General features: G+C 40.1%; 1 protein-coding gene across 1 annotated transcript; it reads left to right on the plus strand.

Moving 5' to 3' along the window:
• The first annotated feature begins 5,770 nt into the window (after window positions 1-5,770).
• LOC143596485 (ABC transporter B family member 4-like) lies at window positions 5,771-13,534 on the plus strand. The gene is made up of 10 exons (XM_077075249.1): window positions 5,771-6,090; window positions 6,200-6,254; window positions 7,932-8,107; window positions 8,185-8,406; window positions 8,642-8,880; window positions 9,501-10,026; window positions 10,174-10,447; window positions 11,184-12,550; window positions 12,763-13,056; window positions 13,151-13,534. The coding sequence occupies exons 1-10, from the start codon at window positions 5,797-5,799 to the stop codon at window positions 13,499-13,501; spliced, it is 3,798 nt and encodes a 1,265-aa protein (XP_076931364.1). The 5' UTR covers window positions 5,771-5,796; the 3' UTR covers window positions 13,502-13,534.
• The last annotated feature ends 3,858 nt before the right edge of the window (window positions 13,535-17,392 follow it).

A 17,392-nucleotide genomic window follows, 5' to 3' on the forward strand; every position in this document is an offset into this window, starting at 1 on the left:
TCATTGCCTTGGCAACCACCATGCGCGGGCCAGCGTGTATTCCACAGATTCCTTCGTGTATCTCTCTGATCACATAGCTTGCTTCTTCAGCATCTAGGCATTTCATGAGCGGCCCAAGATAAGAGCGTCGATATAATGTGCCATCAAGGAGTTCATAGTTCTGCGACTTGTGTCTTATCTTCCTCGCCTGTGCGCGATCGTCAGGTACCTTTCCCTCCTTCAAGAATTCCATTATTGGAGTTATCCATGATGAAGGGGTTGTATGAGTTACAAGGACAGACTTCGCTACCACCGACGGGTTGCTCATTACTTCTACCTGACATCTTTGCCAAAGTGATCGAAACTGGTTGATGCCATCTTACTCAGCGCGTCTGCAGATTTGTTTTCACTGCGCGGAATATGAATGATTCTGAAGCAGTCAAATTGCTCGATGAGCTTTTTCGCCTGCTCTAGATATAGAGGCATGGTGTTCTCCTTGGCATCATAAAGGCCATTGACCTGTGCTGCTACCAAGTATGAATCAACATGGGCCTCTAGCTTTTTAACTCCGAATTTTTGCGCGATGCGCAGGCCAGCCAGCAGGGCTTCATACTCAGCCTCATTGTTGGTGCTCTTGAAGTCCAACCTGATGGCGTAAGTATATTCATGATTCTCTGGATCCACCAGTTTAAGGCCTGCGACGGACCCTTCGTTGTTTGAAGCTCCGTCAGTGAATAATCTCCAAACATTTTCTTCATCATTGGCTCGCGGAGGGTCTACCTCGCGCTGAGCCTCTTCAATTTTTCCTTCTGGTATTTCCGCGATGAAATCAGCTAAAACTTGCCCCTTTATTGCTGGATGGGGCTTATAGGCGATCGTGTGTTCACCTAATTCCAGGGCCCATTTTGTCAGCCTTCCCGAGAGCGCGGGGCGCCGCAAGACTTGCTGGATGTTGTAACCAGTCAGAACTTCAATGGGATGACCATTGAAATATCTATGCAGCTTGCGCGACGCGTGTGTTAGTGACAAAACTAACTTTTCCATGATGGAGTAGCGCGTCTCAGGATCTGTCAGCACCCGACTCACATAGTATATTGGCGTTTGGATTCCCTTGCGATCCACCAACAATACTGCGCCGATGGCGCGCTCTCCTGCTGATAGGTACAATGTCAAAGTTTCACCAGGAAGTGGAGCTGTGAGCGCGGGCAAATTTATCAAACATTCTTTTATCTCACTGAAAGCTTGCTCGGCCTCAGGAGTCCATTTGAATTGGCTTTTCTTTAAGCAGTTTCTCAATGTATTGACAAATGGGGTAGATTTGCTTGCATGGTTCGCTAGGAACCTGTTGATTGATACCAATCTACCATTCAGCTTCTGAACTTCTTTCATGGTGGATGGCGAGGGCATGTCAAGGATGGCCTCCACCTTCTCAGGGTTCACCTTAAAACCATCCTTGGTGACCATTACACCTAGAAATTTTCCCTCTTGCACGCCGAAAGTGCATTTGCTCGGATTGAGCTTCATGTTAACTTCCGTTAGGCGCCCAAGGGTTTCTTCGATGTCTTTGAGCATTTGTTTTTCCTCCCTACTTTTGATCACCAAATCATCCACATAGACTTCTAGGTTTCTTCCAATTTGCTCGCTGAAAACGGCATCCATAAGTCTTTGGTAGGTGGCTCCCGCATTCTTCAAACCAAAGGGCATTTTTGTGTAACAAAAAACACCCTTGTCGGTTCTGAAGGCGGTCTTGTCCTCATCTTGTGGTGCCATTTGAATCTGGTGATAGCCTTTGTAGGCATCCAGGAAACATTTGAGCTTGAATGGCGCCACGGAGTCCACCTTTGCGTCGATGTTTGGGAGGGGGTAACAATCCTTTGGGCATGCTTTGTTGAGGTCCTTGAAGTCAATGCACATCCTCCATGACCCGTTACTTTTCTTTACCATCACAGGATTGGCTACCCATGTCTGGTATCGTATCGGGCGGATGATGTTTGCGCACAGTAGATCCTCAACCTGCTCATTCATGGCCCTCGCTTTCTCATCCCCCATGACTCTCTTCTTTTGAGCAATTGGCTCTACAGACTTGAACGTGTTGAGAGAATGTTGTGCCAGGTCTCGCGGAACCCCAGTCATATCAGAGTGTTGCCACGCGAAGACCGACATATATGCCGTGAGCAATCTTTTCATTCTCAACCTCGTGTCGTCTGATATCGTTGCGCCAATTGTGATCTTCTGCTCCGGGAATTTTGGGTTGAGAATCCATTCCTCTGGCGCGTTGTCTGCCATTGGAAGTTTCATTCTCCCTTCCCGCGGAGTATTTGTCACTGCACACAAATGATCTCGGTATACAAAAGTTACACTTGTTGGTGTTGGGAACCCCAACGCGCCGTGCGCTGGCGACGGTATGGCGTTAAATTGGGCAATCGTTCCTCTACCCAAGATCATATTGTGGCAAGAAGTGGTGGGCAAGACCAAGAAGTTTACAACTTCGGCTCGCTTGTGTTTCTCATCCCCCATAGTTAGCTCAAATTGTATTTGACCTAGGGGGTGAATGATTTCATTTGACATACCAGAGATTGGTGCATTCACAATTTCAAGCCTTGCTTGGTCTGCCGGATCCAGTTTTCTGAAACATTGCTCATACATGATGTCTGATTCGCTGCCAGTGTCCACCAGGACTTTTGACACTTCGTAATGAGCAATGTGTGTAGTGATGACAAGAGGACTGCTGATAGAAGGGCCTCCCCTGATTCTTGGGAAGATTACTTGTTGCTCGCGCCAATCTCCTTGGATTTGCGCGCTTCTCTTTCTTGATGTTTGCCCTTGCCTTCCTCCCTCGGCTACACAGATTCTTTTGTACTTTTTGCTGGCAGAGGCTCCTTCTGGTTGTTCACTTTCTGGTCTTGGGTTTTTCACCAGGTGAGCCAGCTTGCCTGATTTCACATCTTTTTCAATTGCATCCTTCAAGTGATGGCATGCATCAGTGTTGTGTCCCGTGGACTTGTGAAACTCGCAGTACTTGCCACTGTTTGATGGTCCCTTGTAGTGTAGTGGCTTGGGGCTTTTGAACTGGACATTCTCAGTGCTTAACACTTGTGAAGGTGTTTTAGTGAGGGGAGTCCAGATTCTTGGCAGAGGTCTGCTAGGATCTCTGCCGCCTTCCCTCTTGTCACCCTCCCCGCGATTACGAACGTCTTTTTGGGGCTGGGGTGAGCTTGGTTGCGCCTGCTTTTCTGCGGAAGAAAAACTGGTTGATTGCAACCTGGACCATACAGTGTTCTGTTTGCCCCTTCTTTCGCTGCTGCGCGGTGCCTCTGCTTGATGCCCTCTTTCTCTCGCTCTATCTTGGGCAATCTGTTTTTCATTTCTCGCGAAGACTCGCGATGCTTCCATTAATTTGGCCCAAGTTCGGCGGAGTTGATCACTGCGCGCGCCTTGTATAAAGGCCACGCGCAATAGTTGCTCAGTGATACCTCCGATTGCCAGAGACTCCTGATTGAAACGAGTGATGTAGTCTTCAATCGTTTCATCATTCCTGCGCACGCAGTGCATGATGTCATCAGGGTCGCGCGTGTGTCTGCGCTGTTGTACGAAGTGAGCTTGGAACTTTTCCAATAGTTCCTCGAACCCATCGATTTGCCCAGTAGGCAAGCTTTCAAACCAGACACGCGCCGCGCCCGTGAGGTAGCGAGCAAACATGTGACACCATGTTGGCATCGTCCAGCTTTCTAGGTTTCCAGTGTTGTAAAAACCTTGTAAGAAATCGTCTGGATCTGTTGTGCCGTCATATTTACCCAAACCACTTGGCATCTTGGTCTTGTGCTGGATGGGGGCCTTCGCGATGCGCTCGGTGAATTTTGAATGTTTCACCAAGATGGCTGGCCTGTACGGTGTGGTTACATCCACTTGCCCTCTCACTGGCGAGCTGTATGGTGTGTGCAGATCCAGATCGGCTCTGGCTCCAGGCGCCATGTTTACGTGCGCGCGGAGCTGTGAGCCTCCTGCATGAGTATCTCGCGTCTTCCTGACGCTGTGCACTTCTTCATCACTAAACTCAGCGTGTTCAGTGTGAACAGAGTGACCCTCTTCCGGCGCGCGCGCCCTTTTTGTTCCTTGAATGGCTTGCTTGTCAAACGCTAGCCTTTGTGTTAAGTCGGCTAACTTTTTCTGTTTGACCATCTCATTGTACTTGTCCATTAGACGTCGTTGCTCGTTTATGAGCCATTCTTTAGGGTCATTGGTTTCATCTTCTGGACCCATTGGTCCTTTTTGTTTCGCGCCGGCAAGATTTTATAACGTGAGATCGTCTGGAGGAGTTTCAGTCTGGCCATGAGGAGTTGTGATGAAGGGACGGTTACTGGTGGTGCGCGTAGAATCACGCGGCACCCTCAGAAACTACTGTCCCTCATTAACATCCTCACGTTCAATATCCTCCAGAACTTGATCGACGTTACGAGCACCAGAAACCATGGTGAAAATTTGTTTTTTTAGAGATCTGATGAGATCTTGTTGCCGTTGTCCCACGGATGGCGCCAATGAAGAAACGTGGATCGACTCACTGGTAGACGATCTACTTTCCTCGGGTGTGATTATGCTATTCCACCGATGGTTCACTGGGATCTGGGTTCTTCCACCTACAAAATGAACAGCACCGTAAACTTACCCCTCAGAAAGGGACAGAGGGGTCCTCTTTGGGGTAACCCTCCGGTGTGAGAATAAGTGTTTGTAGGAGAAGATAATAATATGATAGTAAGGAAATTTGGAGAGTATTGCTTGATATAGCTGAATACTGTGTAGTTGGATGTGACTGTGTGTTCTTCCTTGTGGAGTTGATGTGATATTTATAGTGCTAGGGTTTCCAATGATTGGGCTCAGACCCAATTAGGGCCTTGCTGGCCTCCTCCAATGTTTTGCGCCACGTGTCCTCTGGGACACCTGGTGCTTTTTCATTGGTTATAATCACGTGGTAGCACATGGGTTTTGCTGAGTTGTCCACCTTTCATTGGCAGCTGTCAACATCAGCATATTCTTATTCCTTAAAAAGATACCTTCTGGAAGGTTGTCTGACGTGCACCATCAAGGTTGCCCTAATCCTGATTTGGATAAGTACGAGGTTGATTATGTGCATGTGTGATACGCGCCTATCCTGAGGATGCGCGAGGTCTTCTCTTTATTCTCACGCGCAGATGTTTCATGCGCAGATGTGATATGCACAAGCATGTGATATGCGCCACGCGCGGATGCGCCACGCGCAGATGTGATATGCGTGAGCATATGTGATGCGTGAGCATATGTGATGCCTGAGCATGTGATGCCTGAGCATGTGTGATGCCTGAGCATGTGATGCATGAGCATATGTGATATGCGCCATGCGCATAGGTTTTGGCTTTGTGCCTTCTTGATTTCAAGCCTCTTGTCTATATCTTGTTGGTTGACCCGCCTCGCTCGGTGTTGAGGCGGGTACATACCTCTTCAACCACAAAACAAATATTATAAATTATCATGAATCATGCTACATGAGTGCAGCTTTGACCATCAAAGAGAAACAATCTAATCACTCTCTCTCACTCTCTCATCCACCAACCCTCACTATCTCAATTCCCAACTGATGATATATCATATATACACATACATATATTACGTACATAAATACGTATTCTATTTTCTCATTCTTTTTCATCAATCATAATCCTGCCATCGTTTAAAGTCAGCTATGAGTTCTGAATAACGTTCCAATTTTCATTGATGATATTATACTTTTACTGGTAAGATCATCTTTCATCCGCAAATTCAGTAATCACTGACTAAGTCGGCAAGATGAACATGGATCATGAAAAGAAGACAGATGCATCAGCTTCTGGCGCGGGTGACGGTGTTGAAGACTTGGAATTAAAGAAAGGAAAGGAAAAGGAGAGTACTGATACGGTGCCGTTTTATAAGCTATTTGCCTTCGCTGATCTTACTGATTATGTGTTAATGATTATTGGTACCATTAGTGCTATTGGTAATGGATTATGTCTCCCTCTAATGACTCTTCTTTTGGGGGATCTTATTAATTCTTTTGGTCACAACCAGAATAACGTTCATCATACTGTCGAAGTTGTTTCCAAGGTATGAATATTATATATGAGTTATCGTTTACAAGTTAATATATTTATTTCTAAAATTGTTTATCATCCACAAAGTTAATCACTTGTTTGGGCTATATATGTATATACAGGTTACGCTAAAATATGTTTACCTGGGTGTTGGGTGTGGTGTGGCATCATTCCTCCGTAAGTACAAATGTTACCAAACTTGATTATACCTAATTGTGAAATTGATTAAACATTGTTGAATACTTGATTATCACGTTTTGTTACAGCTAATTGTATGAGATGATTCTTGCGTATGGCGGTCGAGAATAATTCTTTGCCGAACCACTAACTATGAGTTTAGGAAACAACAAAACAAGACAGGTTTGATGGGAAAGCCATAGCGGCAAATAATGATATAAAATTGACAAATAATAATGACAAATGAAATTATTTAATATGAGACGATTTGATTAAACAAACGCAATTATATTAGCTAGTCTACTAATTAGTTAACTAATGATTATTCCTAATATTTGTTCAATGTTTTAGTAGATGATTAAGATTTAAGCTCTAAGTTTAGAATATTTTAAATTTTGAATTAAGTTATAAGATTTAGACACTAACTTGATTCCCTTAAAACTTAGGATATGAGTTGAAAACAATGGCAAAGCTTGACTTAGGATATAGATATAGAGGGACCGAAAGTCACGAACCCTGTTTTAAGAGGGAGGGCCAGGTCCCCTAAAAACTTGCCATTGATTGAAAATGCTTATGATAAGTGCCATTTCCATGCGTTCCATGCCATGTACACGTGATAGGTGTGGGTTGCTACATATTTTAATCATTAGTCCTTTGTTTTTGTAATTGTTAGTGGATTCCAGGTTACTGGTTTAGTGCGTTAGGCTAGCTATCAGTGGGTCATTTAATCAATAGTATTTTTGATTTTTTATTCATGTGTGCACAAGAAAAACAAAGGTCAAGAAAAAGTCTAATTGTCTTTTTATTTTTCTCTTTCATAAGTGGGTCAACCAATCGGCCGGTCGGGCCACTAAATGTTTGAATATTTTGTTTTGATTGTTTGAATAAATGTTTTATTTATATTTTAAAATAGTTAATTTGCATTTATGTTTTTCAGATGATTTGACAGTTTATGAATATGATTCATATATCATATTTAGAAAATAACAAACAAACGTACCAGTAGAATTTCGTACGTAAGAGTTAGTGGGTAAACTTTATCTTTAACCCAAGAGTAGAGAGAGATGCTCTCAATGAGACCCACCAACTTTTCTTTCACTATTTTGGAAGTTTTTCAAAAATAAAAAAATAATAATAATAATTAAATAAATAAATAAAAAGGTATGAACGGCTGGTTCACTTTACAACTCAAAGTTCCAAACGGTTGATGAGTTCCTTGAACCATGAGCCAAACATTCTAAATGCGGTGATTTAGGCAGTTTATTCAATTCAATGACTTAATAGACACTCCTACAAACAGCTGCTAGTGTTAGTATATGCACATGGAAGCAACAACACACAATCACAATCAAACGCTATAAAATAAACGAACACAGGGATTTACCGTGACTTGGTCTAAACTGGCCTGCATCCACGAACTGGAACCATGTATTTCTTTATTTCTCTGCCACTCACCACTTCGCCTTTCTATAATTAGAGATTAATTGAGGTTACAAGTCTAGTTCAACTAGAAAATCATAAACATGCTAGATATATATTAAAACCAGGCTGCCTACCCCTTTAACTGATGCCACTAATTTAGTTTCTAAACATACCAGGAAAACTAATCGAGTTTCCATAACCCAACAGCTAGTTACCAATTACTAATTTAGTTTCTAAGTGTTTGTACTTTTGTAGAGGTTTCGTGCTGGATGATAACTGGAGAAAGACAGGCTGCAAGAATAAGGAGTTTGTATCTAAAAACCATATTACGACAAGATGTATCCTTCTTCGACAAAGAAACAAACACCGGGGAAGTTGTTGGTAGGATGTCGGGTGATACGGTGCGCATACAAGATGCCATGGGGGAAAAGGTTTGCATATTTTTATTTGTTGTTTCTTATGTTTATGAAAACACTGCACAAAATTGATAAAATATAATCTATTCCAGGTAGGAAAATTCACACAACTATTTTCAACATTTGTGGGAGGTTTTGCGGTAGCTTTAATCAAGGGATGGCTTCTTACACTTGTAATGTTAACTTCAATTCCTCCAATGGTTATTTCGGTTTCGGTTATGTCGGTAGTGATAGCCAAAATGGCATCGCGTGGCCAAACCGCTTATGCTAAAGCAGCCACTGTAGTCGAACAAACTATCGGCTCAATCAGGACGGTAATAAATATGTAATGTTATAAGTTCAAATTTCATGCGTATAAGTCTAAACGTTATACACATCTATTCTGTCATAGATAAATTAAATCCAGTAACACCTTTTTTTACTTGAATAAAAAACAATGTTATTACAAGAAACAAGTTGTAAAAACTAAGAGTTTTGTTATATTTAATATCGATTATGGAATTGGGAAATATGTTATTTTTATGGATCACCTGTTTCTTTTTGTTCTAGGTTGCATCTTTCACAGGCGAGAAAAAAGCGGTTGCAGATTACAATAAATCACTTGTTGATGCTTATAATTCTAGTGTTACTGAAGGCGTGGTCGCTGGCTTCGGTCTTGGATCAATGGTTTTTATTATGTTCAGCAGTTACGCAATGGCAGTTTGGTATGGTACAAAGATGATACTAGAAAGGGGGTACACTGGTGGAGATGTGCTTACTGTAGTTTTTGCTGTGCTTACTGGATCCATGTAAGCAAAAAAAAAATGAATTCCTTTCTCTCTTTACCTAATTAACTAGATATGGGTCGGCTCGGATCATGTTTTAACTTCAGCGGGTAAAAAGGTTAGCTTTAAGGAAACACGTCAATTGGTTAGAAAACGTCCAACGGTTAGAACATAATCCAAAATGCATTTTGAACATATAAAACATCCTAAACTATTTTTGTAATTAATATTTAACACACATATGTATATATACACGTGTGTAGATGTATAATAATGGTTAATTGAAATTGAAATGCATGTTTATCCATCTCTTCTAATATTCTAACAAATATATAAACAAAGTTTATTATACCTACACATAGGCAAACGTTTAAAAATGGAAAATGAAACATTTAAACAAATTAGTTTAATGACTTATTTCATACATAACATGGACATGTAAGAAATACAAGTTTTAAAAATATGAACCATTCATTGAAAAAATTTTTACACTTTAGATTTGTTCCTTTTGTACTTGCAGCGTGTATAACCTAATTTTTACCAGGAAAAAAGTGTTTCTGCTCAAACCAGGCCACCCGTTTCGACCCGCACAGCATTTATCCATTTTGACCATTTACTTAACTTGCCCATTATTTGTTTTCCAGGTCACTTGGGCAGGCATCTCCCTGTTTGAGTGCATTTGCTGCGGGTCGGGCAGCGGCATTCAAGATGTTTGAAACTATAAACCGAAAGCCTGAAATAGACGTGTATGACACAAAGGGGAAAGTATTAAACGATATTCACGGTGACATTGAATTAAAAGATGTGTATTTTAGATATCCAGCAAGACCAGATGAAGAAATATTCAGTGGGTTTTCACTTTGCATCTCTAGTGGAACAACTGCAGCTTTGGTTGGTCAAAGTGGGAGCGGAAAGTCAACGGTGATTAGCCTGATAGAAAGATTTTATGACCCTCAACAAGGGGAAGTTCTAATTGATAATACTAACTTAAAAGAATTCCAACTAAAATGGATTAGACAAAAAATTGGTCTTGTTAGCCAAGAACCAGTTCTGTTTACATCCAGCATTAAGGACAACATTTTGTATGGGAAAGATGACGCGTCTATGGATGAAATTAGATTCGCAATCGAGCTTGCAAATGCTGCTAAGTTCATTGATAAACTACCTCAGGTTTCTATCTTATTAAATCTTCTTTTTGGCTTGTGTGTTAATGTAGCTTATTGCATTTTTGAATAATATTTGAGAAAGTATGGATGTACTTTCAAAAATGTCATTCATACATTTTTATGTCACTCAAGTATATATACTAACATTTAGGGATTGGACACAATGGTTGGTGAGCACGGAACACAACTCTCTGGTGGACAGAAGCAAAGAATTGCTATTGCTAGAGCCATTCTTAAAGATCCCAGAATCCTTCTTCTGGACGAAGCAACAAGTGCTTTGGATGCAGAATCTGAGAGAGTTGTGCAAGAGGCTTTGGACAGGATAATGGTCAATAGAACAACCATTGTTGTTGCGCATCGTTTAAGCACAGTCAGAAATGCTGACATGATTGCAGTAATTCACAAAGGAAAGATGGTCGAGAAAGGTACTCTTTAACCTTATTATAGAATATATAGTCGGGAATATGATGGAAGGGCCACGTGCTTTTGGTCCAGAAATGGTGTCGTCTGTGTCCTTCCCGCTGCCAGCTTCGAGCCGTGTGGCCCAGCGGCATCTGTGACCTCCATGTTGCAGATGTTCTTATGTTATTTAACATTTTGTGTGTTTGGGATTGCTTAATAAAATATGCTTATTTGCTTAATAACTTCAAGATGGTTATGATGAGGAATCACTATGGGATGGGCACGAGATGGGTTTGGGTAATCATTATGTAAGTGTAGGCTAAATATCTGAAAGCGTTGGCTAAACATCTGAACTACCCTACGCTTTGAAATATTTAGCCTATGCTTGCATAGATCAAGGCGAGTGTTATTTGGTAGGCTAATTTAGCCTACTGATCTACGTGGCAATGTGGGTTAATGAGGCGGATTGGTAGGCTAAGTTAGCCTTCGAGTGGACACGTGTCAATCTCTGAGTGATCATATGGTTGGACCCGTGGTGCTTATAAAGGGGTTTGGTGCCAAAAATCGCATGCTCCTTACGTTTTGCTACGATTTAGCGTATTTGATCGACATGACACGTGCTAAGATGACTTATTTTTTGGCCATCACCAACGGCAAATTCTGGATCCGCCCCTCCTTAACCCCACTCCTAAATTCTGTATTCTGGTAGGGCCTTTCATGTTGTCCATATTTCTAATTATTGTGTTTAAAATTATTCAGGATCGCATTCAGAGTTAATCCTAGATCCTGAAGGGGCATACTCCCAACTTATAAAACTACAAGAAGTTAATAATGAATCAGAACAAGAGGACCAAGATCAAGAACTCAAAAGTCTATCAGATAGAAAGATATCCCATCGGCGGTCATCTAGCAGCTTTGGTCACTCAAAGTCTATGTCATTTGGTTTATCACCACAAAGAGAAGACCCGCAGCCTGAATCCATGGAAGAAGACGTCGATGAACCCTCAAAGAGCCGGTCAAAAGTCCCACTACGACGACTTGCATATCTTAACAAACCAGAAATATCAGTTCTCATAGCCGGTTCAATAGGTGCTATTATTAATGGTGCAGCATACCCAGTTTTTAGCCTAATACTTGCCAGCATGATCAAAACATTTTATGAACCACCGAATAAAATGAAATCCGACTCGAAATTCTGGGCTGTTATGTTTGTATTATTGGGAGTGGTGTCATTCATAGCGTATCCTGGGAGATCTTATATGTTTGCGGTTGCCGGGTCTAAACTTGTAAAAAGAATTAGATCACTATGTTTTGAGAAAGTGGTTTACATGGAGGTGGGCTGGTTCGATAAGCCCGAAAACTCTAGTGGTGCCATTGGTGCACGGCTATCTGCGGATGCAGCCAGTGTTCGTGGGTTGGTAGGTGATGCGCTTGCTCAAATTGTGCAAGACTCAGCTTCTGCAGCCACCGGTTTAGTGATTGCTTTTGCGGCTTGCTGGCAGTTAGCATTCATTATTCTTGCATTGATTCCGTTGATGACTGTCAATGGGTATGTCCAGATGCAGTTCATGAAAGGGTTTAGTGCTGATGCTAAATTAATGTACGAGGAAGCGAGCCAGGTGGCGAATGATGCAGTCGGGAGTATAAGGACAGTAGCGTCTTTTTGCGCTGAAGAGAAGGTTATGAAACTGTATAAAAATAAATGCGAGGGGCCGAAAAAGACAGGAATTAAGCAGGGTTTAATAAGCGGGATTGGATTTGGGGCTTCGTTCTTTTTACTTTTTTGTATGTATGCAGCGAGTTTTTATGCGGGAGCCCGGCTTGTTGAAGCGGGAATAACGAATTTCGGAGATGTTTTTAGGGTTTTCTTTGCTCTAACGTTTGCGGCGTTAGGAGTGTCTCAATCGAGCTCTTTTGCACCCGATGCAACTAAAGCTAAAAGCGCTGCGGTCTCGGTTTTTGAAATTCTGGACCGAGAGTCGGAAATTGACCCAAGTTATGAATCGGGTTTGACTTTGGAGACGGTCAAAGGCGAAATCAAGATTCGTCATGTTAGTTTCACGTATCCTACCCGACCTGATGTTCAGATATTTCGTGATTTATGCTTAACCATCCATAATGGCAAGGTAACTTCCCTTCTTTTTACTAGTATAATTATTTTTGTTAGTGTAAATTTCAAGAATGTTACTTATTTCAGTAGGTTGAGAAAATGTAACAACATTTTATTAAAAACCTTTTTTTAACTTTATCTTGCGCTTAACATGGCGCAAGGCGCGTACAATTTCCATATTTTTGCACTGATGTGTCCTAGGATCTAACAAAATGGATGTCAATTTAGACAGTGGCATTGGTTGGTGAGAGCGGAAGTGGAAAATCAACGGTGATCCAACTTTTACAAAGATTTTACAATCCGGATTCGGGTTCTATCACATTAGATGGAACCGAGTTACACAAATTTCAACTTAAATGGCTAAGGATGCAGATGGGTTTGGTTAGCCAAGAGCCCGTGTTGTTCAATGACACTATTCGAGCCAATATTGCTTATGGAAAGGATGGTGATGCAACCGAGGCCGAAATATTAGCTGCTTCTGAGTTGGCCAATGCCCACAACTTCATCAGCGGGTTGCACCAGGTTTGTCTGTTTCATATTACTAGAGATTTGACACGTAAGATAACCATTAATAAAGATTTAATAATTGGTAACTAAATAACATGTGAATTTCCAGGGTTACGATACCATGGTAGGGGAAAGAGGAGTACAAATGTCGGGTGGCCAAAAACAAAGGGTAGCAATTGCTAGAGCCATTGTAAAAAGTCCCAAGATACTACTATTAGACGAGGCCACAAGTGCATTGGATGCTGAGTCAGAAAGAGTGGTTCAAGACGCTTTGGATAGGGTCATGGTTAACCGGACCACAGTGGTGGTGGCTCATCGATTATCGACAATTAAGGGGGCTGATGTCATTGCGGTTGTAAAAAACGGAGTAATTGTTGAAAAGGGAAATCATGAAAAATTGATCAGTATTGAGGATGGATTCTATGCATCATTAGTTGCACTTCGTAACTCTTCAAATTAGCTACCCTCAAGTTTATTTTGTGTTTTGTATTATACAAGTTTTTTAAATATCATTGGAGTATGAATGTTAATGTGTTTCAGTATGTATAAAATATTGAATTTGATAAAATACAAAAGGGAGATTACAACTTAAATACTACAACAAATGAATACTAAAAGGCTATAACATAAATGAACTAATAAATTCTATAATAATCATCTAACACCCCCCCCTTCAAGCGAGACGGTGGTGGACCTAAGCGAAGCATCCGACGAAAGTAGTCAAATTCAGGACGAGGAAGGCTTTTTGTACATATATCTGCCACCTGAAGCTTGGTTGGAACAAACTTGGTATACAACTTACCAGAAGCAACAAGTTCACGAATAAAGTGATAATCCAAATCAATGTGCTTGGCTCGCTTGTGAGAGACAGGATTTTGAGTGAGAAATAAAGCACTTTGGTTGTCACATAAAATAGTCGGGCGATCAGGCGGTAAGGCATGAAGAAGATGAGTGAGCCATACAATCTCAGCAGCAGTATTTGCCATAGCTCGATATTCAGATTCACAACTGGAACGAGCAATAGTAGGTTGTTTTTTAGCACTCCATGAAATAAGATTGCACCCCAAAAAAATAGAGTAACAATAAGTGGATCGACGTGTTTCCAAGCAACGAGCCCAATCCACATCAGAGTAACCCAGTAAAGAAGTATGAGAGGGCTTACGGTAGTGAAGACCAAAGGCAAGAGTGCCCTTGATATATTCATAGTGCTTTGATACCATGTATAAAATATTGAATTTGATAGAATACAAAAGGAAAATTACAACTTAAATACTACAACAAATGAATACTAAAAGGCAATAACATAAATGAACTAATAAATTTTATAATATAATAATCATCTTTTTTTTTTTTGAAAATTAAAAAAATAATCATCTAATACAGTAAACGTTATTTTTTATTTATTTATAGATCCAAGAGTATGATATGTAATATGTATAACGTAGTGGCAGCTTTTACGATACTTGGGATTGATACGTGGTTGTATTGGATTTTTGTAATTTACTATTTATTATTAATTTTCACTTCATTAAATTTTCTATTGTAAACTCAATATTTTATCAACATAACAAATCCATGACAAAATAACTGCCTAAGTTTAAACTCTAAAATCTAAAAACAGCTAGTTTTATTTCCGTTCGGTGGACGGGCAGTTTAATGTCAAAATGACAAAACTGTCTTTTTTGCATGCTAAACCGAGTAGCTTATTGAGAACTTTCATTATATAAATAAGTTAAAACTTACAATTTACAATGTTTGAATTATTTAAAAGTTAAAATGGAAAAATGCAAGAGAAAAGTAGTAGATCTATGCTTCCACTGGAATCTCGATTGTAACTTTGCTTGCAAAGAACCTTGTGAACAAAAGGCACGATACTGACAACATGGTGATGTCATGTCTCTTATATTGAGGGAGAACCTAAAAAACCAAACATACATTAGACATAGAAAGAACATGGGTTAAAAATAGATATATAATAGCATAAAGAGCCTAGTAATTTAGGTTTCGTTTTCAACATTTAGGTTACAATTGTTATGCACCAAGCCATCTAGCATGGTTTCATTTGGTAAAAAAAAACGTGTGAAATACGCATCCAAGTGAGAAGTTAGGCACTTAAGTTTGGAAACATACATCCAAGTACAGATTTAGATATCTTAGAAATGCTTTGTGCTTCTCACTTTTTGTCATATGACAGTCTTGGAGAAAATAGATTAAATCCAACTTTGCCTATAATTACATATATGGACACGCATGTGTCTGTGTGTGTGTATAATACAGATGAAGCTAAGTTCAAGTTTGGTTCCTGAGTTCATTTAACTTGGTACATTTAAAATATAATGTTATATTAACTATAGAGTGAAAAGAACAGAAAACATCACAGATGAAAAGAACAGAAAATATCACAGAGAAAACAGGGATGCACATTCCCATCTGTAATCACAAATGTGTTGTCAACAGTGTGAAAATTATACTTCGTGATACTACAACGCAAAAATGGGAGAATCATGTTAATGTTTAACTTCCTATCTCTTATAAATTGAAAGCAAACAGAGATAATGCATTCATAATGACCCATTTACCCCTATTGTCAACTCAGCATATGTGCCAAGCATGCCTAAATTTACATGTACATCGCTATATATATAAGGTAGCATTTGCATTGAAGCAATTAGCCCTACGGTAATAAGAGACTAATACCTTCTAGTTATGAGCCCATTTCTAGCACCATCATGGTTCCAACAACAATACCACCACCATCTTCACCTTCAATCAACATTTGGAGGTTAATTTTGATCTTAAATAAATAATCTAATCTTGTAAACACATAACCTTTAGCTCATTAACTAACCTGTGATAAACTGAATCCAATTCAAATATTCACTCTGGTGCTAATCATGGTCACAATATATCTCCCAAAATTCGCATCTTTCTTTCTACTTCCTTTATACTTCCCTTCCTCGTTTATGAAGGACCTACATGGCTGCAAAAACACTCTCCGGCTAGAAAATTGTGAGATTAAAACCCAGTTGTGAGATTAGGTGTTTCAATGAAAAGAAGGAAGATATACATGTAGACTTCTACGTTGAAGTAATGAACATTGCTACCACAAATTCCCATAGCCTTACTCTAGGCTTTGACATTGTTAGGGCTTAAATTGTTAACAGAAAAAAAAAAAAAAAAAGCAAGCAAGAATAAGAACCTGATATACAACAATTGATTAGAAGTAGTAAATTTGTATAAAATTGGGATAGTAGGAACCTAAAATAGGATGATGATGATAAGATTGGATTTGCATGTTCTTGATTACAAGAAGCAAAGATGCTATGTTCATCTCTTCCACCCGTTCACTATCTTTCTTCAATTCTTGTTGTCTAGGGGATTTGAAGACCTCCGTCAGTGGGGAATTCGGTGTCGCTATAGATCTCGGCTGCAATAATCAAACTAATCGATGGGGGTTTATTATATTGAGTGTGGGGGCGATTTTGAGGTTATGGAGGAGTGCCACCTTTTTCTCCGGCTGCAACCGCTGCATTTGGGATGTTAACCGCTGCGATGAAGGAGGGAGACGTGGAGAACATAATGGCAGAAGGGTAACCACTCAAAACCTCTCCTTCTAGAAGCATTTTCCAGACTTTACACAGTCCAGATTTTGTTTCAGTTTGATCCAACGGTACTGGTAAGTCGTTTAAGAGTTGGTTACGTTGACCGGGAACAATATAATATATAATTCAAATACAAATGATGTGAGATACCCAAAACTGCTACTCCCCTAAAATAAGTGGTTATTTTTTAGCTTAGAAGTATTGCTATTTTATGTACTTTTGGTCAATGACATTTTTTTTATCACTATTTATTTGTAAACTGTTTTTCTAGCCATTTGACTGAGAACGAATTACATATATTGTCGTTTATATTTGTACCTAATTTTACTCATTGTCCTTTATCTTTAAATTGATCTGATTTATCCTTTAAATTTACAAATCCAACAACATTTGTCCTTTAACCCTAGCCCAATTAGTTTTCTTGCTAAACCCCGATCCAAGCTTAGAAACTCGTACACTGTTGAAGTAGCTAATGGTAAATTTGTATTGATCGACTGTCATTTGGAATTGCGAGTTGAACCTAAATGGCCACAAGTTCTCAATCGACCTCATTGCTATGAAATTTGGGAAGTTTCGACATCATGGTAGGCATGGACTAGTTATTCTTTCATCATGTTGAAGTCGTTTGTTTCGAGAAGTTCATTCATATCCTGCTTGCCGACAGTCAACTTCTACATGTCTTTGGTGAAAAGCCTTCCCCTTGGAGCCTTAATTTCATAACCTGTTCTCAATCCCAAACGTACTTATGC

The sequence above is a fragment of the Bidens hawaiensis genome, unplaced genomic scaffold, assembly GCF_021521415.1.
Source record: "Bidens hawaiensis isolate Kalapana, Puna unplaced genomic scaffold, B.hawaiensis_p1.1 tig00046625_1, whole genome shotgun sequence".
NCBI classification, from domain to species: domain Eukaryota; kingdom Viridiplantae; phylum Streptophyta; class Magnoliopsida; order Asterales; family Asteraceae; genus Bidens; species Bidens hawaiensis.

What these genes read in the sequence shown, in the direction of transcription:
- LOC143596485 (XM_077075249.1), top strand. Translation starts at nt 5,797, where the DNA reads ATGAACATGGATCATGAAAAGAAGACAGATGCATCAGCTTCTGGCGCG. An exon ending in AAGATGCCATGGGGGAAAAG is followed by an intron (nt 8,108 to 8,184) that starts GTTTGCATATTT and finishes AATCTATTCCAG; the next exon opens with GTAGGAAAATTCACACAACT. An exon ending in TAACCATCCATAATGGCAAG is followed by an intron (nt 12,551 to 12,762) that starts GTAACTTCCCTT and finishes ATGTCAATTTAG; the next exon opens with ACAGTGGCATTGGTTGGTGA.